At 49.3% G+C, this 23920-nt stretch overlaps 2 protein-coding genes across 2 annotated transcripts in view; one reads left to right on the forward strand and one right to left on the reverse strand.

Moving 5' to 3' along the window:
* The window catches only part of ADGRD2 (adhesion G protein-coupled receptor D2), a 49303-nt gene extending 46857 nt beyond the window's left edge, over positions 1-2446 (forward strand). The window contains exon 25 of the mRNA XM_087944266.1: positions 2439-2446. Within this exon, the coding sequence (XP_087800392.1) occupies positions 2439-2446 (8 nt within the window). The remainder of the gene's footprint in view (positions 1-2438) is intronic.
* A 6749-nt stretch (positions 2447-9195) lies between these two features.
* Positions 9196-23920, reverse strand: part of NR5A1 (nuclear receptor subfamily 5 group A member 1) — a 34277-nt gene continuing 19552 nt past the window's right edge. The window contains exons 4-6 of the mRNA XM_087944051.1: positions 17876-17995; positions 16664-16811; positions 9196-9443 (exon numbers count right to left, since the gene is read on the reverse strand). Coding sequence (XP_087800177.1) covers positions 9196-9443; positions 16664-16811; positions 17876-17995 — 516 coding nt within the window. The remainder of the gene's footprint in view (positions 9444-16663; positions 16812-17875; positions 17996-23920) is intronic.

A 23920-nucleotide genomic window follows, 5' to 3' on the forward strand; every position in this document is an offset into this window, starting at 1 on the left:
TCCTTGGGGCACTTGCTACCATGTCCAAGAATTTTATAAAACACATCAAGAAATTGCAGCCTCCTGCAATAACATCAGCAGAACTGCAAAAAAACTGTGCTACTCACAACATCGTACATTTTAAGAAGATACTTGGTTGATACCTAGGATGCTGGCATCAACCCGTATCAGCCATCAGTGCCAGTTAGTGATATTTGTGATACATTTTTAAATGTTCAGTCAGCTGAGTTTCATGTTTAATGAATAAAAGAGATCATAATAGTATCAAACTTTTGCAAAGGTGAAAAATCCCCTCCAGATCGGGGCAGCCCCTGCAGTGGAAATCACCAATCAATTTCTAATTTTTGCAAGCGTATTCACCGTGTCTCAAATTCCACTATCAAAGAGCCTCGTCATGCTCAGAATTCATACCTTGGACAGACCTGAGTTAGTTCTCGACTAAAGACCACAACCGAACCCCAAAATTTTCCATTGCTGAGCGAGACGTTCACTAAGCAAGTCTTGCTCCATTTTATGACCCTGCTTGTCATCGTTGTTAAGTCAATCGCCGCGGCCGTTCGGTTAGTAACCCGGCTGTGAAGCAAATCTAGCCTCCCCGTTGGCTTCGTTTGCCACGAGGTCGCAAAAGGGGGACTCTGCAAGTATGAGTCAGTTGCCAAATGTCTGGATCTTGATGACGTGATCCTGGGGAAGCTGTGAGAGTGAGAAACGGTTGCACAAGTCGCTGCTTTCAGTGCCGTTGTGAGTTCGTACAGCCGCTAAATGATTGTAAGTCGAGAGACCCTCTGCAGTAGAATTGTCGAGAAAGTTGTGACAATAATTTTTTTTAAAAAAAGATATCAAACTTTTGCAAAGACAGGGGGAGAACCCACCGACCCCCATCTCCTGATCAGGCCAGCCACTGTGGCGGGACCGGATTTCTATTATTGTGTTTTTTTGAACCGCAAATTTGCATTCAGCGATAGAAAGAGAACAATGTTGCTATTAAACACGGCACAAAGTGCTGATGGAAAGAAGAAGAAAAGAGAGAGGGAAAGGGTTGTTCTCTTGATTCGCCGGCCCCCTCCTCACCGAAAACCTCTGGACCCCATTCATTCGACAAGAGGCCACATGTTTCTATTTGCCCAACAGCCCCCTCCCCAATGGGTTTCTGGCTGGCTTTATGGAGGTATGATCTGCTGATATTGCTGACGTTCCATTATGCGGGGAGGTGAACACCCTGGGAAAGAGGGGGGCTGTGGGCCATGCAGGGGTGTGAGTGTGTGTGTGTGTGTGTGTGTGTGTGTGATGGGGAGAGAAAGAATATTGTCATATGTTTACCCACACAATGAGGTGCTTCTTTTGTTCCCGGCTGGCAAAGAAAGTGATCGCCGTGGCCCCTGCCTCCTCCAGTGTCACCGCATTGTCTCCCCGCGATAATTTCATTATCGTTGGTGAATGTATCTTGCATGTTGCTAAGCCGCGCATAGCAACATGTGCGCCTTGTTCCTGCAGCTGGGCACTGACAGGATCGGGGAGGTGGCCGGGGATGCGGAGAGAGAGAGAGAGAACCAAAACAGGAGGCTGCAGGCAAGATCGGATTCCACCCCCACCAACCCCACCCTAAGCCTTGCACAGTTAGGGTCCCAGCCTTGGAAAAACGGGGGTACCGTTGAGCCGAGGCTGGGCGTGAACATCCAAGACGTCGGCCCCAAGCAAGGGGGCTCGAAAACGAAGCACATTCCTTTGGCTGGGGGGGGGAGGTGGCGGCAAAAGAGGCGAGACCCTCTTCCCTCCATTGTGAAAACAAGGGGCTAACTGTGAGGCTGGGGTCTTCAACAGGGGTGGGCTGCTGGGGGCTCGAGGGGGTTCGGGAGATCCCCTAGCTACGAGAACCCCCAAATCTCACTCCTGGCTGGCCCCGCCCAACCCACCCCTCCCCTCCCAGGAGTCCCCACTCGGCCTGTTTTAGATGCAAGTAAGTGCAGGGTGCACATGGAGGGTGAAAAACGGGCCTCCCGGACGTTCCAGAAGGCCGGAAATGGGCCTGTTTTTGGCTTCCAGAGAGCCTCAGGAGTCCGGGAAGGATGAAAACACCCCCCGCTCACCGTGGTGCAGGAGGCTGACTAGGCCACGCCCACTGTGGCCACACCCACCCAGCAACCAGGCAGAGAACCTGTTGCTAAAATTTTCGAAGGCCACCCCTTGGTCTTTGAGCTATGTCGCCTGGAGGGGGTTACGTCGACATCTCCAGTTTTTGGCGATTTTGCAAAAAAAACAAAAAAAAAACAACCAGGGTGATTTGACTTCGTTATTGGGGGTGTGGGGGGAGTCCTGATTGAGCCTTCGATTCCGGATGAGCTTCGGTCTACTTTTTTTTAGATTGAAAAAATAAAATAGGTGTGAAGACCGAAAGAAAACAGCCTAAAACCACCATGGACCTTTTTCTCCTCTTACAGGTTTGTGAGCAGAGCTGTACCCAGCAACGTGCCTCCAACCGGTGACCGTTGAGGGACAATAAAAACCAGAAGATGGAGAAGGGAAGGCCCTCCGCTCCTCGTGTTCCTTCTCCAGCCCCTTCCAGTGATGATTGACTAACCAAGATGCTTTCTCGCCGTTCCTTTCCCACTTCCCTTCGCGCGTCCCCTTTGCTGTGGATTGTGGCTTATTTGGGTCTTCATCTCTGGAGGTCCTCGGTCATAAAATAGCAACCTTGGTAGGGGAACCTTCTGACCCCTCTCCCTTTCTTGGCTTCCCAGCTTGGAGCTGATGCCCAGAAGCTAAGGAGAACAAGCAGAAGAACCAGGCAACACCACGATCCATTGTGAACCTCTGGTGAGCACCACCTACCGTGGTGTCTTCTCCGGGAGCAAATGAGCCACAGCAACAGGGAAGGCTATGTAGTCAACCCCAAAGGGTAGTGTTGGGTAGAAGATTAGTCTAGTGCAGGGGTCTTCACACTTGGCAACTTTTAAGACTTGTGGACTTCAACTCCCAGAATTCCTGAGCTAACATGACTGGAGGAGGAACTCTGGGAGTTTGAAGCCCACAAGTCTTAAAGCTGTCAAGTTTGAAGACCCTTGCTTTAAGGTCTTACGACAGTCTTTCTCCACCTCAAACCTTCTCAAGAACTATCTCAGGGGAATTCTGGGAGTCGAGGTCCATCTTAAACTTGGCAAGGTGGAGAAACACTTGAGACTCTAGCACACGGCTCTTCAAACTTGGCAAGTTTTAAGACTTGTGGACTTCAACTCCCAGAATTCCTGAGCTAACATGACTGGAGGAGGAGGAATTCTGGGAGTTTGAAGTCCACAAGTCTTAAACTTGCCATGTTTGAAGACCCCTGGTCTAGTGGGTAGCATTGCCACTTTTCCTCCACAACATCTTCTCATGTCGTTGGTCCTCAACCTTAAGTCATCCTCCATTGGAGTCATCTGTTCTAGTTGACCCTAGAAAGACTTTCTCATCTCTGGAAGCCAACTCCTGAGGGTTGGTCCACTTTTGAACCTCTCCATGTTTCATCCCCGATTCAAAATTCCCCTTTTTCTTTTCACACCAACCGTCTCTCCGAGGGCTTTTCCCAACCAATCAGCACCACGACCCCGAAGCCTTCAGAGATGCCACCTTCACCCTGTTTACAACCGGAAGCAGCCAGGGACATGAAGCTGGGTGGAAGATGAGGCTAAAGAGGATTTAAGAGATTTTGAGCTTCAGAAAACGGCTCTGGGTGCTGATGGAATTATTATTATTTTTTTGGACTGGCCCATTTTCGGCATGAAATAGTTTCCACGGGTGCCAATGGAAACATGTTCAGAGCACTATTTTTAAAATTACGATTGTCATCATCATCATTGGGAAGTTTCTGGGGGCCACTGGAGTTTTCCCACCTTTCCAGTTTTCATCAGGACAATGGCTTTGTGGGTGTGAGCAACATGTTAGTGCTTGCTGTCTTTTGACATGTTTCAGAAAGCTAAAAGTTCTCGTTTTTTATCCCGTCTTATTCTGGATGCAACCCATGCCTTTTTCCGCGTGTATCCTCCCTTGCAAAATTCAGTGTTTTTGGAACCGCCTCCAATCTCCTTCAAAAGGCAAGATCCTTGGAAGCGCCACAAAGGCAAATGCGTCGACAAGCATTATGGGTGTTGTTATCCTGCGGTAGCAATCCCATGATGGCCACATTAGAGAAACCCTGCCGTAACTCTTGGATGTAATCTAATTCATCTACCTTTCTTATTTTGAAAATTGGGTCTGCTGTGGAGAGGAGAGGAGGAGGGAAGGGACCATTTCAGTGTTTAAAGTAACACTTAAGAGTTGTTTCTTTTAAACACACACACACACACACACAAAATCACCACCAGGGATAAAAAGACTTTTGTTGCCGAAATTCGGCTACATATTTTGAAACCCAAACAGGGAGATAACAAGCTGTATCTTTGGAGGGATTCTTCGGGCCGAAACAAAATAAAAACTTGAAATTCTTCCCCTCGTCTCTCCCTCTCTGTTCTCTAGGAAATAAGACTAGAATAGAATGAGCTCGAAGGGACCTTAAAGGTCCTCTAGTCCAGCCCCCTGCTCAAGTAGGAGAACTCGAGACCGTTTCAGATAAATCTTGATGTGTGGTTGTGATGAGATTTTAAAAGTGGGCAGGGGAAGGGATGCGTGGAAAATATCCCGCCAAATTAAATTTAAGGGTCAGCTGCTCGATCGATGAATTTGTTGGCTTTGCCTCGAGAAAGCTCAAGTTGGTGGTGAGACTTTGCTTTCGAATCCTAAGTTTTAGGAATATTTTTTAAGGAATCCTCCCTCCCCCAGGCCTGATATCCTCGGCCAGGCTGGCTGTGGCTCATGGGCACCCTAGTCTCACACATCTGGAAAAAAAAACCTCAAACTCAGGGAACAGCTGCTGCTATCTGAACGGTTCGCCCGGCTGAGATCTGAATTAAATATATGTCTTTAAAAGGTCCTAAGAAGGAAAACAGAAGTGTGCCCACAATCTAGGCTCCGGATTTTGTTTCGAAAGGAGAGTTCTGATGATGTCTGAATGGGAAGCTATGCCTAGAAGCAAACATCTGGAAACTGTTCTCCAGTTGTTAGTGGTTTGGGGTCTCTGGGAAAGAACATTTTGCAAGATAAAACCTCTGGAAGCTCCATTTCTTGGCTGGTTTTTTCCTGCCTCCCCATCTTTTCCTCCCTTCCTTCCTTCCCTGCCTTCTTTCCTTCCGTAACTCTCTCCTTCCTTCCTCCCCCTCCCCATCTTTTTCTTCCTTCTTTCCTTCCTTCCCTCCCTTTCCTCCTTCCCCATCTTTTCCTTCCTTCCTTTCCCCCCTTCTTCCCTTAACTCTCTCCTCCCTCCCTCCCTCATCTTTTCCTTCCTTCCTTTCTCCTTTCTTTCATTAACATTCTCCTTCCCTTCCTTCCTCCTTCCCCATCTTTTCCTTCCTTCCTTCCCTCCCTCCCTTCATTCTGTCCTTCCTTCCTTCCCCCTTCCCCATCTTTTCCTTCCTTCCTTCCCTCCCTTTTTCCTTCCTTAACTCTCTCTCCCTCCCTCCCTCCCTCCATCTTTTCCTTCCTTCCTTTCCTCCCTTCTGTCCTCCCTTAACTCCTCCTTCCTTCCTTCCTTCCTTTTCTCCCTCCCTCCCTCCCTCCCTCCCTCCTCCTCCTCCTCCTTCTCACCAACTTCTCCAACGAGATTTCCACCTCACCCTCCCACCAGGCTTTTCACAGGGAGAAACGGGCCACCCCCTCCGAGTCAGCCCCACGCCTGCGGCTGGAGTTGGGCCTGATGTCTTATCATGGCTGGCCAGGCTCCAAGCTGTGCTTGCTGTCCAGGAAAAGGTCTCCAGGAGGAGGGACACCTCAGCTTTGTAAGCTAGAAAAAAAAACGACAACTCCCCAGAATTTTCTTTTCTTTTTTCTTTTGAAACCAACATGGGCCCCGTTTTGGGTTGACTGGAAGAAAGGATGTTAACGGCATTTCTCTCTATGGCTTCCTCCCCATCTGTGGCGTGATGGATCCAGAGCCAGATTCAGATTCACAGAGTTGGAAGGGACCTTGTAGGTCATCTAGAATAGTCCAACCCCCCCCCACCCAAGTAGGAGACCCTACCCCATTTCTGACAGGTGGCAGTCCGGCCTCTTCTTGAAAGCCTCCAGGGATGAAGCTCCCACAACTTCCGAAGGCAACTTTGGTTCCACTGGTTGATGGTTCTCCCTGTCAGAAAATTCCTCCTTATTTCCAGGTTGAATCTCTCTCCTTGTTCAGTTTCCATCCATTATTCCTTCTCTGGTCTTTGGGTGCTTTGGACAACAGGTTGACCCCTTCCTCCTCTCTGGGGCAGCCCCTCAAATATTGGAAGGCTGCTCTCCTGTCTCCCCTGGTCCTTCTCTTCCCTAGACTAGCCAGGCCCGGTTCCTGCGACCGTTCGTCGTCTCTTTTATCCTCCAGTCCCCTCATCATCCTGGTTGCTCTTCTCTGCACTTTTTTTACAGCCCCATTTTACAGCTAGTCTTTGGGGTCCCTCCTGTCTCACCTTCTAATGTTTGCAAGGAAAGCATCCAAACCCATCATAATTCAAAGGCAAAGAACCGTTCAGAGATCATGGACCATAGCGGAATTACAAAATTTATTGGAATGTCTTGAAATTCGGCAAGGTAGAACTCCATAAAGACTTCTGGAAGGAGGACAGGAAGAGGGGAGGGTGGTGAGTGGGTGGCATAGACACTTAAGAGCACTTTTCATGTTTGGGAAGGGATGGGGAGGCGAGAAGAAGACGCATCTCCTCCTCACCCAGATCCACTGGCAAACCCAGAACGCCGGGTCACTTCCAAAAGCAGACGTCCCGTGATTCTTTCCAACCGCAACACGCAGATCCACGGATGCCACGGGGGGAGAAGATTGTCTCGAAATCGCATACGAAGCAGGAAAAAAGGCGTTGGAGTCAAAACACAGAGAGATAATAAACGAGAGAGAGAGAGAGACACAGAGAGAGACAGACAGACAGACAGACAGAGAGACAGAGAGAGAGAGAGAGAGAGAGAGAGAGAGAGAGAGAGAGAGAGAGGAGACCACCGTTGCACCATGGAGGGATTGGGAAACAGAGGCCTGGGTGGGAAGCAGTGGTGGTATTCAGCCGGTTCGCACCGGATCGGGCGAACCGGTAGCAAGAATGTGGCGTGGGTCGCCAAACCGGTAGTAAGTTCTGGCTGGCCATGCCCCAATCCGGTCGCCCTCTCGCCCAATGCTCGCTTACCTGCCCGCCTGACATTCGCCTATGGTATTTCTTTTCTTTTTTTCCCTCCCGACAGTCAGCTGTGCATAGATCAGCTGTGCTGGGAGACCCTTGCTGAGGCCCAGGAAGGCAAAAAATGGAGGGAGGAGCTCAGGGCCCCTCCTCCGTTTTTTGCCTTCCAGAGCCCCAGAGGAGCCTTAGGGGAGCAAACGCCTCCCCGAGGCTCCTCTGAGGCTAGGAAGCTCCCCAAAATGGGTGGGGGGGCTGCAAAAAAAGCCACGCCCACCCAGTCCCATGGCCACACCCACCAAGCCACGCCCACAGAACCAGTAGTCAAAGGTTTTTGAATCCCATCGCTTGTGGGAAGGCACTCAACAGCTCCCAGGAGGCCGAATTGGGGTTTTGTTTGGGGTGAGGAGGGAGAAGATGAGGACAAAGGAGAGGAAAAGGCGCCCGCTGTAACCCCAAATTATTTTCACCCCCTATTCCTCCAAAAAGGGGGTCCCTTCCCCTGGGTTTCCAAGCTTAAGAAACAAAGCCGTTACATATGACAGCTTTGTCGTCCCTGCAACACCAGAGTTGATGGTCGGTGCTTCTTAAGGAAAGGCTGCCCCCCCACCCACCCACCCCAAAAAAAATTCTTTGCAAAAGTAACCCAATGGGCCCCCTTCCCCCATTTTAGCAGACAAGAAAAGAAAACAGGAAGAGGTTAGTCCTGCACGAATCAGGTCCAACAGGAATCTGACTTTGAGAAATACTTTTAACAGACGCACACTCAGAGGAAAAGCACACACACACACACACACACATACACACAGAGTATCTCTACGAGCAAGTAAATTCAGGAATCTGGCTTAGGCTATTTCTTGTAAGCTGGATGGGTTTTTAAGGAAAGGCCCAAGAACTTGCAGGACGCCAGAGAGAACCTCCACTCGAATGGGATGGTGGCTTTAATGGTCCAGATCGGGGTGTGTTTTTTTCCCCCCCGGGCTCCCCCCAACCCTCCCCCCCCCAAAAAAAGGGTCCTTCTGACTGAGAAATTTGTTGATTAAATGAATTAAACACACACACACACAGGTTTAGGACCCCCGCGACTCTAATCAAGGAAGAAGGCAACAGGTCTCTTCGCAGACTTTGCTGGATGGAGCGACAATAAAATTAAATTGCTAGGAGGGGGCGGAAAAACGGGAAGGGAAGGGAAAAGAGAGAGAGAGAGAGAGAATAAGTCAACCATGTCATGTGCTCAAGAGGTTCCGCTTTCACACAAACTTTGTTAGGATATGGCCTCCCCATTTCTCGAGTCACCGTACCGCAGAGTGGACCAAACGCATACTGGGGAGACAGTGAACTAAGCTGAAAATGAAACTTAAGTCAGTCTGTTAAAAACTTTTGACAAAGTTCTTGGCTTCCCACCGTGAGACCGAGAAGGGATGGGTCAGAGGATGTTCCCGTACCCCCAAAGTTGCTCAGATCTCTGGAGAAACTGCCCCCCCCCAAAAAAAGCATCTTCCCAGTGTTTGAGGCGTGGAAGGTGCCCCCGTTTTTCCTTGCAAAAATGCATCGGAGTTTGGCGGGGAACTGCCCCAGCCGCTTCTCCCAGCAGGTTTTTGGATCTGAAAATCCGGTCCTGGGACGCAGAGGGGAGCTGGACCTAGAGGCCACGGAAAGAAAGAACAAGGGGGGGAGGGGGCTTTCTCTGTCCCCATCCCCCCCACACACTTGTCCCTGTGTTTGGGATCCACCCACCGCAGCCTTCCAAGACAATCTCCAAGTGGCTTTTGCAAGGTTTTGCAAACATCCAAGCATCTGGGACAAACAAGACTGGGTGGAAACTTGGCCTGATTCCAGCACGAAGGGACGCAGGTCAAAAGCCAGCGCCTGGGGGGGGGGTTGTCCGCCCCGCCCCCCCCCCCCTACCCCAACCGCCCCAACCTCGTCCTCCATCTGTCCGTCCGTCCGTCCATCTCCTGGGGCAAAAGAGAAGCCCTCAAGTCCGCTTAGCGTGCAGCATTTCAATCAGCAGGTTGTTGCAGGGTACCTCCCCGCCCAGGTGTTTATGGTACAGGTACTCTTCGGCTTGCATGCTCAGGGCCCGGATGTCGGCCAACTGGATCAGCAGGTGCCGGAATTTGTCCATGGCGTGGGGATAATGGACGATGGTGTATTCCATCAGGGCCAAGTTGGCTTTTTCCTGGGCTTCCTTCACCACGCTGGAATTCTCCACATACTTCACATCTGCAGCCAAAAGGAGAAAGCAGGCAAAGGGTGGGGTGTCAGCCCGGCCTTTTCACCCACCGAGGGGTGATTCAGCTGGTTCTGACCGGTTCTGGAGAACCCGGTAGCAGAAATTTTGAGTGGTTGGGAGAACTGGCCAATCCCACCTCTGACTGGCTCTGCCAACCCCATCTCTTCTCTGCCTCCCATTGAATCCCAGCTGATCAGCTGGGTCTCCTTGGGTTGCCCTGCACAGGAGAATGGAGCTGGAAAGCAGGTTAGTGGGGTGGGGAGGGAATGGGTGGAGGGGGGAACTTGCCCTACTCGCCCCACGCGCCTGGCCTGGCCACTGGGCTGCTTCTTTCCGCTTATTTCTTCTTCTGGTTTTGGCTGCATGCAAGGAAAGCAGCAAAAATCTTTCTTTCTCTCCCCCAAACTCCGCCCGAAATGAGTCTTTGGGACCCTGCAAGGCCTCCTGCTCCAAGTCTCACAAAGACTCATTTCTGGTGGAGTTTGGGGAAGAGAAAGAAAGACTTCTGCAGCTTCTGCTGCTTTCCTTGCATGGAGCCAAAAGTCTCTCCTCTCTCTTCCCCGAGAACGGAGCTGGAGACGGTATCCTGCGATCCCAAATAAAGAACGATCGATCGGTAGGACAACGAGGTGGGGAATTTTCCTGCAGACTTTTTTGGGGGGGTTGTTTCCCCAAGGTCTCTGGTCCACGGGATTTAAAATTATGAGTTTGGTGATCCCTGAGGTCCAAAAGGTTGGACTGGATGACCTCTAAGGTTCCTCCCGGCTCTGCTTTCCAGCAGGGGAAAATGTCACAGCGGGTAAACAAAGCAGGTTTCCTCGCTTGTCTGGTTTGCCTTCGCCTCCAAACCCCAGGCGGAGAGATTTGTCTTTAATCTGCTTGGCCTCCACAAAGCCGGCAGGCAGCTCAGCCGGCATAGAAACCATGATCCCTGCTCCCTGGCACAGACGGCGCCATCGTGGGTATATTGTGGGCAACGGGGCTTTACAGAGAGCAGAGGCTGCGTCGCACGAAAGCCATCAAGGTAAACTGGCAGGTGCGCGAGCCACCTGGTTAAAAACCAGCTTGTTCGATTCCCATCGCTATTAAGACATATTTCTTGGTCGGTCATTGTCGGAAAAGATCCTATTGCACAGTTTCGGGCATTGCAGAGAGTGAGCATCAAATAGATGTTCCTAGATAAAATTATTATTATTTTTATTTGGTTTGGTCTGGCTCGGCCGACTTTCCCAGGCACCTTGTTTTGAGATGACCCAAATTTAGCAACAGACATTAATACCAGCTAAATTCTAATTCTCTTGTTTTCCAAGGCACCCAAAGGCCAGGCGAGGGATAATGGGTGGAAACTGAACGAGGAGAGATTCAACCTGGAAATAAGGAGAAACTTTCTGTCAGTGAGAACAATCCATCCATGGAACAGAAGCTGCCTTCGGAAGTCGTGGGAGCTTCATCACTGGAAGCTTTCAAGAAGAGGTGGGGCTGCCATCTGTCAGAAATGATGTAGGGTCACCTGTTTAGTCGGGGGGGGGGTTGGACTAGATGGCCTACAAGATCCCTTCCAACTCTGATTATCTGTGAGCTCTTGATTGGAGCACCATTTCTCTCAAGAGGAATAGAATAGAATAACAATGTTGTATGGGACCTTGGAGGTCTTCTAGTCCAACCCCCTGCCTAGGCAGGAAATCTTACACCCCTTCAGACAAATGGTTATCCAATCTCTTCTTACAAACTCCCAGCGTTGGAGCATTTACAAGTTCTGAAGGCAAGTCGTTCCACCGATTAATTGTTCTAACTGTGAGGAAATTTATCCTCAGTTTTAAGTTGCTTCTCTCCTTGATTGGTTTCCACCCATTGCTTCTTGTCCTGCCTTCAGGTGCTTTGGAGAATAGCTTGACTCCCTCTTCTTTGGGGCAGCCCCCTGAGATATTGGAAGGCTGCTATCATGTCACTCCCAATTCTTCTTTTCTTTAGACTAGCCAAATCCAGTTCCTGCAAATCCTATCCTTCATAGGTTTTAGCCTCCAGTCCCCTAATCCTCTTTGTTGCTCTTCTCTTCACTCTTTCTAGAGTCTCAACATCGTGACGACCGTGCGTGGACTTCAACTCCCACAATTCCCCAGCCTGCCGTAGAATTCTGGGAGCAGGAAAACGTGTTGGACTTGGGAATTCTGGGAACTGAAAGCCATGCATCTTGAAGTGTATGAGGTTGAAAAATATTTCAATTCTGTGCTCTTGGTGTGGGTATGAACTCTGAGCCCTTGCAAAGGTTGAATTTCTCCGAAAGGATGGAAAATTATTTGCAATGTTGATGCTCTGAGCTGGGTGGTTTTCTGGCAGCCGTTTTATGACCCAACTAGGTAACATCATCAGTGCTAGAAGGGGGGGGGAGAGAAAAGAGAGAAAGGGAGAGAAGAGAAAGAAAGAAGAGGAGAGAGAGAGAGAGAGAGAGAGAGAAAAGAGAGAAAGGGAGAGAAGAGAAAGAAAGGAGAAGAGAGAGAGAGAGAGAGAAAGGAGAGAGAGAAAAGAGAGAAAGGGAGAGAAGAGAAAGAAAGAAGAGAAGAGAAGAGAAGAGAAGAGAAGAGAGAGAGAGAGAGAGAGCAAAACTCACACCTTTGCAACACGGATGATGTTACCTAGTCGGGTCATGAAACGTCTGTAAGAAAACCACCCAGCTCACAGAGCACCGGGGACATTGCAACCCTGAGCTACAAATATTCTCCTTTTATCGGTATTTGCAACCTTATTAATTCCTGGGAAATTAATATCATGTCTCCGGGAGCCCCCACCACACCAGCCCCGAAACGGGGATCTCTGGCTTTCCTGAGGTCCACACCGGAGGACGGTCAGACCAAACCAAACCGAACCACGCCACCTCCAATTCAATTCCAGAACGGGGCAGCGGGACACGCCCTGCCCTTCCCAGTCTCGTGCACGACTGCAATTTTTGCATGGAAGAGGAGGAGAAGGGGGGGGGAATAATAGAGTGCAACAAGGTTGTGTGCGTGTGTATGCGTGTGTGTGTGTGTGTAAAAACAAACAACCCCCGTTGCCCATCACCACCAGACAGCATGCACCGTTTGCTAAATGTCAACTCTCTCTCTCTCTCTGTCTTCCCCTGCGCTGGGCGTGACAATGGCAGGTTCGTGGTGATGAACTCACCTGGTTTGGAGAAAGCACCCTATTCACAGTTTAATTGAATATTTGAATAATCCTTTCATGAGAGAGAGAGAGAGAGAAGATAAAGAATGCCATTTCTCCCATCCCCAGCTCAGCTCTCCCTCCCACCCCATGGCGGTGACGGAAGACGAACGAAGAAGACTCCGGTCCTGCGACAAAAGGCGAGGAAGGGAGGGGAGGTTGGGAAGGAGACCGATTTCTATGCGCTCAAGTGTTCTTCTCATTCACAGTTCCCTTTGTTTGCCCGAAGCTTCGGATAAATTGCCATCGCTTATGGGAATGCAGCCCGCAATAAAAAAGCTGTGGTTTTTTTTCCTGCTCTCCCCCACCCCCCCACCTCCCTCCGCCGCCCCCGTTTGGAGTGGCTGCCTGGAGAATGGAAGTCAGCCGCCCTGATGGGGGGTGCAGGGTAGGTCAATCCATTAAGGCTCTATTAAACCCTTCTGGGGAACAAAGCTAACCTGTGCCGTCCTCATAAATATTGCCATTTGGAGAAGCCCCTAATTTTAATTAAACCTCTTGAGCTACTCAGGAGGGGGGAAGGAGAAGAAGAGAAAAGAGAAAAGAGAGAGAGAGAGAGAAAGAGAAAGAAAGAAAAGGAGAAATCTATTTGCCACTCAAAATGGCAAGCCTCTCGCGCACATGTGTGCAGGGAGGCACACGGATTGTGCCACGGGGAGGGGAGGGTGGATAGGGTGGAAAATTCTCTGGCAAAGCATAATTACAGCCGGTGGGGGCGGGGGGGAACGCATAATAGGGGGGAAGGGGGCTTGGGTGCAGCTGAGCCCCAAGAAAGGCAGAAGGCCAGGCCAGGCCCTGCCTGCTAAGACTCGAATACAGGACCAAGGGGGGGGGAGAAGGGAGGCAAGGGTCACCGTTTTGTCTTCAGCTCTAGGACGAGGTCATTTTAAACGCAATGCGGAGATGCAGGGAAATGGCAGTTCTCCGGGGTGGAAAAGATGGATGTTGAGACTGTAGAAAGAGTGAAGAGAAGAGCAACCAGGATGATGATGAGGGGACTGGAGGCTAAAACCCATGATGAAGGATTGCAGGAACTGGGCCTGGCTAGTCTAGGGAAGAAAAGGACCAGGGGAGACAGGAGAGCATCTTCCAATATTTGAGGGGCTTCCACAGAGAGGAGGAAGGGGGTCCAGCTATTTTCCAAAGCACCTGAAGGCCAGACAAGGAAGAATGGATGGAAACTGATCAAGGAGAGATTCAACCTGGAAATAAGGAGGAATTTCCCAACAGGGAGAACAATCAACCCATGGAACAGAAGTTGCCTTCAGAGGTTGTGGGAGCTTCATCACGGGAGGCTTTCAAGAAGAGGCTGGACTGCCATCTGTCAGAAATGGTGTAGGGTCTCCTGCATTGATTAGATGACCCAAAGGGTCCCTTCCAACTTTGTTAATCTGATGCTTCATTGGAGAATGGAAGGAGGTTAAGATGGACTTCAGGCTGGATCAGGTCAAGAGGTTGGTGGCACTTACAGACCAGCTGGACATGTTCACAACATCTAGGAGATGTTGACATGAACATCTAGGATAGGGGTCTTCAAACTTGACAGCTTTAAGACTGGTGGACTTCAACTCCCAGAATTCCTCGTCCAGTCATTTTTAGCTCAGGAATTCTGGGAGTTGAAGTCCACCAGTCTTAAACTTGCCAAGTTTGAAGACCCTTGTGATAGATGATAGGTGGATGATAGATAGGTATATTGGTTGGAAGGTAGGTAGGTACGGAGAGAGAGAGAGATGATAGATAGATAGATAGATAGATAGATAGATAGATAGATAGATAGATAGATGATAGATAGATAGATAGATAGATAGATAGATAGATAGATAGATGATAGATAGATAGATAGATAGATAGATAGATAGATAGATAGATAGATAGATAGATAGATAGATAGATAGAGATAGAGATAGAGATAGAGATAGAGATAGATAGATAGATAGATAGATAGATAGATAGATAGATAGATAGATAGAGATAGATGATAGATAGATAGATAGATAGATGATGGATGGATGGATGGATGGATGGATGGATGGATGGATGGATGGAGAGAGAGAGAGACAGAGAGAGAGATGATAGGTGATAGATCAGGGGTCTTCAAACTTCACAGCTTTAAGACTTGTGGACTTCAACTCCCAGAACTCCTCCTCCAGTTGTGTTAGCTCAGGAATTCTGGGAGTTGAAGCCCACCAGTCTTAAACTTGCCAGGTTTGAAGACCCTTGATCTAGGAGAAGTTAGATGTCAACACAACATCTAACAAGAGGTGGCTGTTGAGCATCCCTCACCATCGGAGGTCTGGTTGCTAGGATTCTGGTGGTGGATTTCCATAAGTCACCTTCAGAAGTTTGGAGGTGTTGCTGGGCCCTCCCTTTGCAAATGGGTTCTAGGCTTGGCAGACCCCACCTCAGTGAGTGACAAGTCCACCCAGCCAGGCAAGGAAGGAAATGAAACAGGCCAACCAGAGTTTGCTGAGCAAGCCATCTCAGGTTAGGAAGCTTGGTTACACATGGAGTTAAAAGAGAGGTGGGGGGAGAGAGAGAGAGAGAGGCAGGTAAGGCTAAATCCGGCCCCAAGAATCTTTTCCTTCATCCACCAAAAAATACCTGATGCTCCAGGTATGCCCACTTCCTGTCCCGGGATGAGCATTTGAAACGGAAACAATGCAGGTGGAACGAAGTTTACAAATGGAGTGAAATTTGATTTTGGCATTGGAGAAGTTGGACAGCTCTTCCCCCCCAAAAAAAATATATATAGGAAGAGTCTGGTCTCCTGTTATTAGAGCCGCAGATATTTTGGCCATGGGCACATCAAGAACAGCTGGACTGAAATCTCAGGGAGGGGGCTATTCCACCCAGGTAGCAATAGCCCTTAAGACTTATATACCACTTCACAGGGCTTTTACAGTCCTCTCTGAGCAGTTTGCAGAGTCAGCCTATTTGGCCCGAACAATCTGGCTCCTCATTTGACCCACCTCGGAAGGATGGAAGGCTGAGTCAACCTTGAGCAGATCAGGATTGAACTGCTGGCAGTGGGCAGAGTTAGCTTGCAATACTGCATTCTAAGCATTGTACCACCACGGCTCTTAGATAAATATAGGATGGATGGATGGATGGATGGATGGATGGATGGATGGATGGATGGATGGATGGATGGATGGATGGATGGATGGACGGACAGACGGATGGACAGGCGGACGGATGGACATAGTGATAGATATAGATAGACAGATAGAAAGACAGACAGACAGGCTGACATAGAGATAGATCAATAGCAATAGCACTTAGACTTATATACTGCTTCCCAATGCTTTCCATCCCTCTCTAAGCAGTTTACAGAGTCAGCCCATTGCCCTCAACAATCTGGGAGTCCTCATTTTTCCCACCTCGGAAGGATGGAAGGCTGAGTCAACCTTGAGCCTGGTGGGATTTGAACTGCCAAATTGCAGGCAGCCGGCAGTCGGGAGAAGTAGCCTGCAGTACTGCATTCTGACCACTGTGCCACCATGGCTCATATGAGCCCATGGACAGCTATGGGACAGGACTCTTAACCCATCGTTCCTTCCCGGGGTTTCTGAACATCTGTTCTGCACAGAGATGGTACTCAGCAGGTTCTGACCGGTTCTGGAGAACCGGTAGTGGAAATTTTGAGTAGTCCGGAGAACCAGCCCATCCCACCTCTGACTGGCCCCGCCAACCCCGTCTCTTCTGTGCCTCCCATCGAGTCCCAGCTGATCGGCTGGGTCTCCTTGGGTTGCCCTGCCCAGGAGAACGGAGCTGGAAAGCAGGTTAGTGGGGTGGGGAGGGAAGGGGGATTTTGCAGTATATCCTTCCCTTGCCACGCCCACCAAGCCACGCCCACAGAACCGGTACTAAAAAAAAAAAAATTGAATCCCACCACTGGTTCTGCAGAAGTTTTTCGTTTGGACTCCGCCGTTCCCATCGCGGGGTCCCCAGCCTGCCCTTCCCTCTCTCCCCCCTCCCCTCCCTTCCTCCTCAGCCCCGACCCGCCGCTTACCGAGGCTAAAGAGAATCAGGAACTTCAAGGTGACGAATTCTTGCCGATCCATTTGGAGGGCGTGGAGGTTCAGCACCAGCTCCTGAGCTCTCAGCACCAAGTTGTTCAGGATAGATCCCGCCTGGGTGGCAAGGGTGGACATGTCCACCTGGAAGGAGGGGAGAAGGGGAGAGGAAGGACCGCCAAGCCAGGGTCTTCTCCTGCGCTTCCCCCCCACTCACTGCATTCCCACTCATGCTAGTAATATTATTACTAAATTTTCAGATGATACAACAGTGGTGGGACTCATCTACGAGGGGGATGAGTCTGCCTACCGAGATGAGGTGGACCGGTTGCTTTCGTGGTGTGGAGACAATAACTTGGTCCTCAACACTGATAAGACCAAGGAGCTGATAGTGGACTACATAAGGAACAGCTCAGACATCCAGTCCTGCTTATCCATGGAGACTGAGTGGAGCAAGTGGCCAGTTTTAAGTTTCTGGGTGTTACCCTAAAAGAGGACCTGACCTGGGGTGTCTACATTGCAGCCCTGGTCAAAAGGGCCCAGCAGAGATTATACTACCTGAGGCTTCTAAGAAACAACAACTGAATGGAAAACTGCTGGTGACCTTCTACAGCTGCACCAGAGGGAGTATCTTTACTGCACCTGCGTATGGTTTGCCAATTGCACAGTGGCAGATAGGACAGCACTCCAGAGGGTGAACGTCATTGCCCAGAGGATCATTGGTTGCCCTCTTCCCCTCTTTGGAAGAGCTTTAAAGCTCCCGCTGCCTTAAGGAAGTTCAAAACATCCTCAAAGATCCATCTCATCCTGGGCTCCCCCCCCCTTTTTTTTTTAAACTATTACCATCTGGCAGACGGTACAGGATAATAAAAACGAGGACAAACAGGCTGAAAAACAGCTTCTATCCCAGGACAGTAGCTCTATTGAATTCTACTGTATAGTGCAATATGAATGCAATATCCGGTTTTTTTTTTTTAATTCAATTGTATAGAATGTGAAGGATGTGTGTTTGGGTTTATTTTCATAGTCATAATGCACACTGAAGATGGCATTTAATTTGGTTGTACGCGTGCAATGACAATTAAAGTAAACTAAAATGCATTTAAGATGGGGGTTGTTTTGGCTGCCCGCCCCGGGGGAAACAAAGCATAAAATGAGCCAGGCAGGGCTTCTCCCTCCATCCCGAGCCTCAGTTTCCCTGGTCGTACCTCCTGGCCTGTCACCAACACCAGGCTGTGCTCTTTCCCGTACTGGACCTGGCGGAAAATGTGGTCGAACACCAGCAGCTCGCTCCAGCAGTTCTGCAGCAACTTCATCTGGTCCCCAACCTAGGAGGAGGAGAAGCAGAAGATGACGGTAGCGCATCTACCCCTGCAAGTGGGGTGGGGGGCTCAGCCCCCTTTTAGTAGCCACCTTGCGATCCTTTGAAAATAATGTGGCTCTGGAGGGCTCGCCAGAGATCCCAAATCTACTCAGGCACAACCCACTTAGTCCTGTGGGACATACCTAAACCCATAGACTCCACATCGTAGAGCGTAGAATACAGGGGCACAACCCACTTAGTCCTGTAGGACATACACCCCAACTAAACCCATAGACTCCACATCGTAGAACATAGAATACAGGGCACAAGCCACTTAGTCCTGTAGGACATACACCCCAACTAAACCCATAGACTCCACATCGTAGAACATAGAATACAGGGGCACAACCCACTTAGTCCTGTAGGACATACACCCCAACTAAACCCATAGACTCCACATCGTAGAACATAGAATACAGGGGCACAACCCACTTAGTCCTGTAGGACACACACCCCAACTAAACCCATAGACTCCACATCGTAGAACATAGAATACAGGGGCACAACCCACTTAGTCCTGTGGGACATACACCCCAACTAAACCCATAGACTCCACATCGTAGAACATAGAATACAGGGCACAACCCACTTAGTCCTGTAGGACATACACCCCAACTAAATCCATAGACTCCACATCGTAGAACATAGAATACAGGGGCACAACCACTTAGTCCTGTAGGACATACACCCCAACTAAATCCATAGACTCCACATCGTAGAACATAGAATACAGGGGTGGGGTTCAAAATCCAAGCAACCGGTTCGCTGCCCAGTTGCTGGGTGAATGTGCCATGGGGTAGACATGGCCTACTGGAACATCCGTTTCCGGCTTCTGGTGGGCTTCCATATTTGCCCTCCCAAGGGTCCGCAGGCTTCCCCTGGGCCTCTGGGGGGGTGAAAACAGCCTCCCCCTGGCTGTGGAGGCCCTCTGGAAGCTGGAAACAGGCCCGGTTCCGGACTTCTGGAAGACCCATTTTCCCCCCTCCCAGAGCCTCCAGTTTGCACTTACCGGCATCGCGTGGAGACTCGTGGGACGGTGTGGGCAGGGCCAGCCCAGTCGGTGGAAATACCAGTTCGGCGAACCTGATGTAACTTTAACATCCGGTTTGCCCGAACCGGTCTGAACTGGTAGAATCCCACCCCTGATAGAATAATAGAGTTGGAAGGGATCTTGGAGGTCTTCTAGTCCAACCGCTTGCTGTATCATTTCCGACAAATGATTGTCCAGTCTCTTTTTTTTTGAAAGCCATCAATGATGGAGCGGCCACAGCTTTTGAAGGCAAGAATTCATTGTTCTCGCCCTAAGGAAATTTCTCCTTCGTTCCAGCTTGCTTCTCCCCTCAATTAGTTTCCAACCATTGTTTCTTGCCCTCTGGTGCTTTGGAAAATAAGGTTGACTCCCCTCTTCTTCATGGGAGCCCCTCAAATATAACAGGACACTGTTATCACGTCCCCCCTAGTCCTTCTTTTCATTAGATTAACATCTAATGAATACCCAGTTCCTGCAAACATTTTTCGTGTGTTGTAGCCTCCAGTCCCCTAATAAACTTTGTTACCCCCTTCTCTGCACTCTTTCCAGAGTCTCACCATCTTTTTTTGTATGGTGGTTGCCCAGGAATCTCTCGTTAGCAAATGTTTAGTTATGTTTTGCAAGACAGACCCGGCGAAAGCAACTGAAACCACCTTTGAGGAGGAAAAAACAACAACCAGGTTTGTGAACTAAGTTATCACTTCCACATCTAGGGGGGGGAACCTCTTAGAATTGGCTGCCCGTAATATGATTCATCCTCACACACACAAACCCTCAAATATGTCCCAGAATTGTCCTCAGATTACCTTTCCAACAAACGTTTGATTTCTGATTTCAGGCAGGAGACCCTAATTTTGTATTTTTGGCTAAAAAGCTGGGGGGAGAGAAGGAGGGGAGGAGGAGGAGGAGGAGGAAGGGGAAGAAGAAGAAGATGAAGGAGGAGGGGGAGGAGGAGGAGGAGAGGAGGAGGAGGAAGAAGGAGGGGGAGGAGGAGGAGGAAGAAGATGAAGAAGAAGAGAGGAGGAGGGGAGGAGGAGAAGAGGAGAAGAGGAGAGAGGAGGGGAGAGAAGAGGAGAGGAGGAGGAGGAGGAGGAGGAGAAGAAGAAGAAGAAGAAGAAGAAGAAGAAGAAGAAGAAGAAGAAGAAGAAGAAGAAGAAGAAGAAGAAGAAGAAGAAGAAGAAGAAGAAGAAGAAATGGAGGAGAAAGAGGATGATAATGATGGAGAAAGTTTGATGCGCCTCCAATCTCTGTGCAAACCGGAACTTGGTTTGCTGGATAGACATGGAGAAGAAAAAGAAGAAGGAGGAGAAGGAGGAGGAGGAGGAGGAGGAGGAGGAGGAGGAGGAGGAGGAGGAGGAGGAGGAGGAAGAGGAGGAAGAAGAGGAGGAAGAAGAGGAAGAGGAGGAAGAAGAAAACTTTGACATTTGTGTCTAATCTCACAGGGATTTCCTAGAAGATCCATGTATGCATTTGGTAGGAAAACTAGTACAGACAATCCTTGACTTACGAATACAACTGTGTCCAACATTTCTGTTGCTAAGCGAGACATCCATTAAGTGAATGTTTTGCCCCGTTTTACATCTTTTCTTGCCCCGTTCATTCAGTGAATTGCAGCAGTCGTTAAGCTAGTAACCCGGTTGTTAAGGTCGCAAAAAGGGGAATCTTTCATGATGCTGCAACCGTCATCCATACGAGTCAATTGCCGAGCGTCTGAATTTGGTTCGTGGGACGAGGAAGAGAGGGGAATGCTGCAACGGTCCTGGGAAAAATTTTGTTTTCACTTTTTTTCCCCACATTCGTTTTTTTCCCCGGTGCCGTTGTAACTTTAAACGGTCACTAAATGGACTACCAATAACATCTTGAAGCCCTGGGGGTCTTATAAAACTGTGGAAAAGACCCACCACAGTAGGAAAAAGGTCTTTTTTTTGTCTGATTAAAGTTGAGTTTTACGTTTTGTAGGGAAAGGGGAAAGGGGGGGGGCTTGTCCGAGAGATCAGAGATAAAAACACCTTGTAAGGCAGAAGATTCTGAAGCCAGCAATCAGCAGTCCAAAGGGGCTATTTAGAGGTGAAAATTGTTTCCAGGCTGGCTAATAGGGCCATTTCAGCTGGGGGTGGGGAGGGGGGTGGGGGTGGGGGAGGGGAGGGATTTCCAAGGATTTCTAAGAGAAGAAGAAAATGCCCCAGGTGTAAAATTAAAGTTCCGGTTTGCACAGAGATTGGAGGCGCATCAAATTCACCTCGTAAGCACTTAGAAAACTTAGAAAACTTTGGATTTCTGAGCTTGGGTGCAGGGCTGAGTGTGTGTGTGTGTGTGTTGCGTAGGTTGTGTGTGTTGTGTGGATAGGCATTTTTTTTCGTTGCTGCTGCTTCCTTTGCAGACAAGCCAAAATTATGAAACCGGGCGCATTTGCAAGTCTAGCAACAAAATTGCAGAGTGCACAAATGTTCCCCTATATCTCTCTCTCTTTTCTCTTTCTGTCTTTCCTCTTTTTTTTCTCTCTCTCTCTCTCCTCTTTCCTCTCTTTCTGTCTCTCTGTCCTCTCTTTTTTCTCTCTCTCTGTCTCTTTCCTCTCTTTCTGTCTCTATTTTTGCCTCTTCCTTTGCTCTCTCTCTCTTCCTCTCGTTGTCTTTCTTCCTTTTGTCTTTCCTCTCTTTCTGTCTCTCTCTCTTCCCTCTCTCTGTCTCTCTTTTCTCTGTCCGTCTTTCCTCTTTTTATCTCTCTTGTCTCTCCCTTTCCTCTCTTTCTGTCTCCCTCTGTCCTCTCTTTTTCTCTCTCTCTCTCTCCTCTTTCCTCTCTTTCTGTCTCTCTGTCCTCTCTTTTCTCTCTCTCTCTCTATCTCCTCTCCTCTCTTTCTGTCTCTCTGTCCTCTCTTTTTTTCTCTCTCTCTCTCTCCTCTCTTTCTGTCTCTCTGTCCTCTCTTTTCTCTCTCTCTCTGTCTCTTTCCTCTCTTTCTGTCTCTATTTTTGCCTCTTCCTTTCCTCTCTCTCTCTTCCCTCTCTCTGTCTCTCTTTTCTCTTTCTGTCTTTCCTCTTTTTATCTCTCTTGTCTCTCCCTTTCCTCTCTTTCTGTCCTCTCTTTTTCTCTCTCTCTCTATCTCTTTCCTCTCTTTCTGTCTCTATTTTTGCCTCTTCCTTTCCTCTCTCTCTCTTCCCTCTCTCTGTCTCTCTTTTCTCTTTCTGTCTTTCCTCTTTTTATCTTTCTTGTCTCTCCCTTTCCTCTCTTTCTATTTCTCTCTGTCCTGCCTCTTCTCTCTCTCTCTCTCTTTCTTTCCTCTCTTTCTCTCTCTCCTCTCCTCTCTCTCTCTCTCTCACACACACACACACACACACACACACACCCCAATCCCAGGGATGAATGTGGGTGGGCGTTTCATCCAGGATGCAACAATTGCACTGTAGGGAAAGTAAAGGGAACGGTGTGTGTGTGTGTGGGGGGGGGGCGGGTTAAGTGTGCACGCAATTATTGGGTGAAGATGGAAGCTGTCACTTAGACAATCTGTGAAAGGGGGCAAAAAGGAGACAATCACATTTCTTCACAAGTCGGAAGGTGTTAATAACAGGCGAAGACCCTTCAAATGCCAGCGTGATGGACCCCCCCCCCCTCCTCCCCAAACCTTCCCCCCTGCACCTCCACACGCACACCCCAAGCCTTGCAACACACTGGAAACCTTCATCCATGGCCGGCTAATCAATTTGATAAATAAATCAACAAATCAATAAATAAGTAACCCTAGCAGATGATAGGTAGGTGAGCCAAGGAGAGGAAGCTTAATCACCTGCTTGGATGCTTCAACTGCTTTGCCCTCTAAAAGGAATAAGGGGAAATGGGGTCTCCAACAAAACCAAATGGTCCCCAGAACAGAGGTGGGCATTCAGCTGGTTCTGACCAGTTCTGGAGAACCGGTAGCGGAAATTTGGAGTGGTTCGGAGAACCGGCCAATCCCGTCTCTGACTGGCCCCGCCAACCCCGTCTCTTCTCTGCCTCCCATCGAGTCCCGGCTGATCGGCTGGGTCGCCTTTGGTTGTCCTGCCCAGGAGAACGGAGCTGGAAAGCAGGTTAGGGGGGTGGGGAGGGAAGGGGGATTTTGGAGTATATCCTTCCCCTGCCACGCCCACCAAGCCACGCCCACAGAACTGGTAGTAAAAAAAAATTGAATCGCACTACTGGAATTCCCTCCTCCCAAACAGACACCAGGTTCACACAACCGATCCTAAGTGGGGGGGGGATTTTCTGGGTCCGTCTGGGTGGGAGTCCAGCATGTATGAACTGAACCTAAGTACTAACCCATCCCCTGGTTGAGTTTTCACCGCCCGTTAAACCAACAGCGTAGCTTTTGGAGACCTTCAATTTGAGGTCTCGTTGAGTTGTCGGAATGGGGTGCCAGAGCAATTCGATCAATCAATCAAACCAGGGGTGGGATTCAAATTTCTTTTTTACTACCAGTTCTGTGGGCGTGGCTTGGTGGGCGTGGCAGGGGAAGGATGTTCGGCAAAATCCCCTTTCCCTCCCCACCCCACTAACCTGCTTTCCAGCTCCGTTCTCCTGTGCAGGGCAACCAAAGGAGAGCCAGCCGATCAGCCGGGACTCAATGGGAGGCAGAGAAGAGATCGGGTTGGCGGGGCCAGTCAGAGGCGGGATTGGCCAATTCTCTGAATGACTCAAGATTTTGGCTACCGGTTCTCTAGAACCGGTCCGAACCGGCTGAATACCCACCTCTGAATCCAACGTTTATTGTCAAGGCGCAACATGTGCACAATGAAATTGAAAGTTTCATTTTGCCTTCTTCGAAACCAAGAGGTTTTTTTCCCCCACCCCACTCCATGGGGGGGGACCCCAAAAGAGAAGGAGGAAGAGAAA

The sequence above is a fragment of the Notechis scutatus genome, chromosome 15, assembly GCF_049901735.1.
Source record: "Notechis scutatus isolate UNSWTSFEM ecotype Mainland chromosome 15, rNotScu1.2, whole genome shotgun sequence".
NCBI lineage: Eukaryota > Metazoa > Chordata > Lepidosauria > Squamata > Elapidae > Notechis > Notechis scutatus.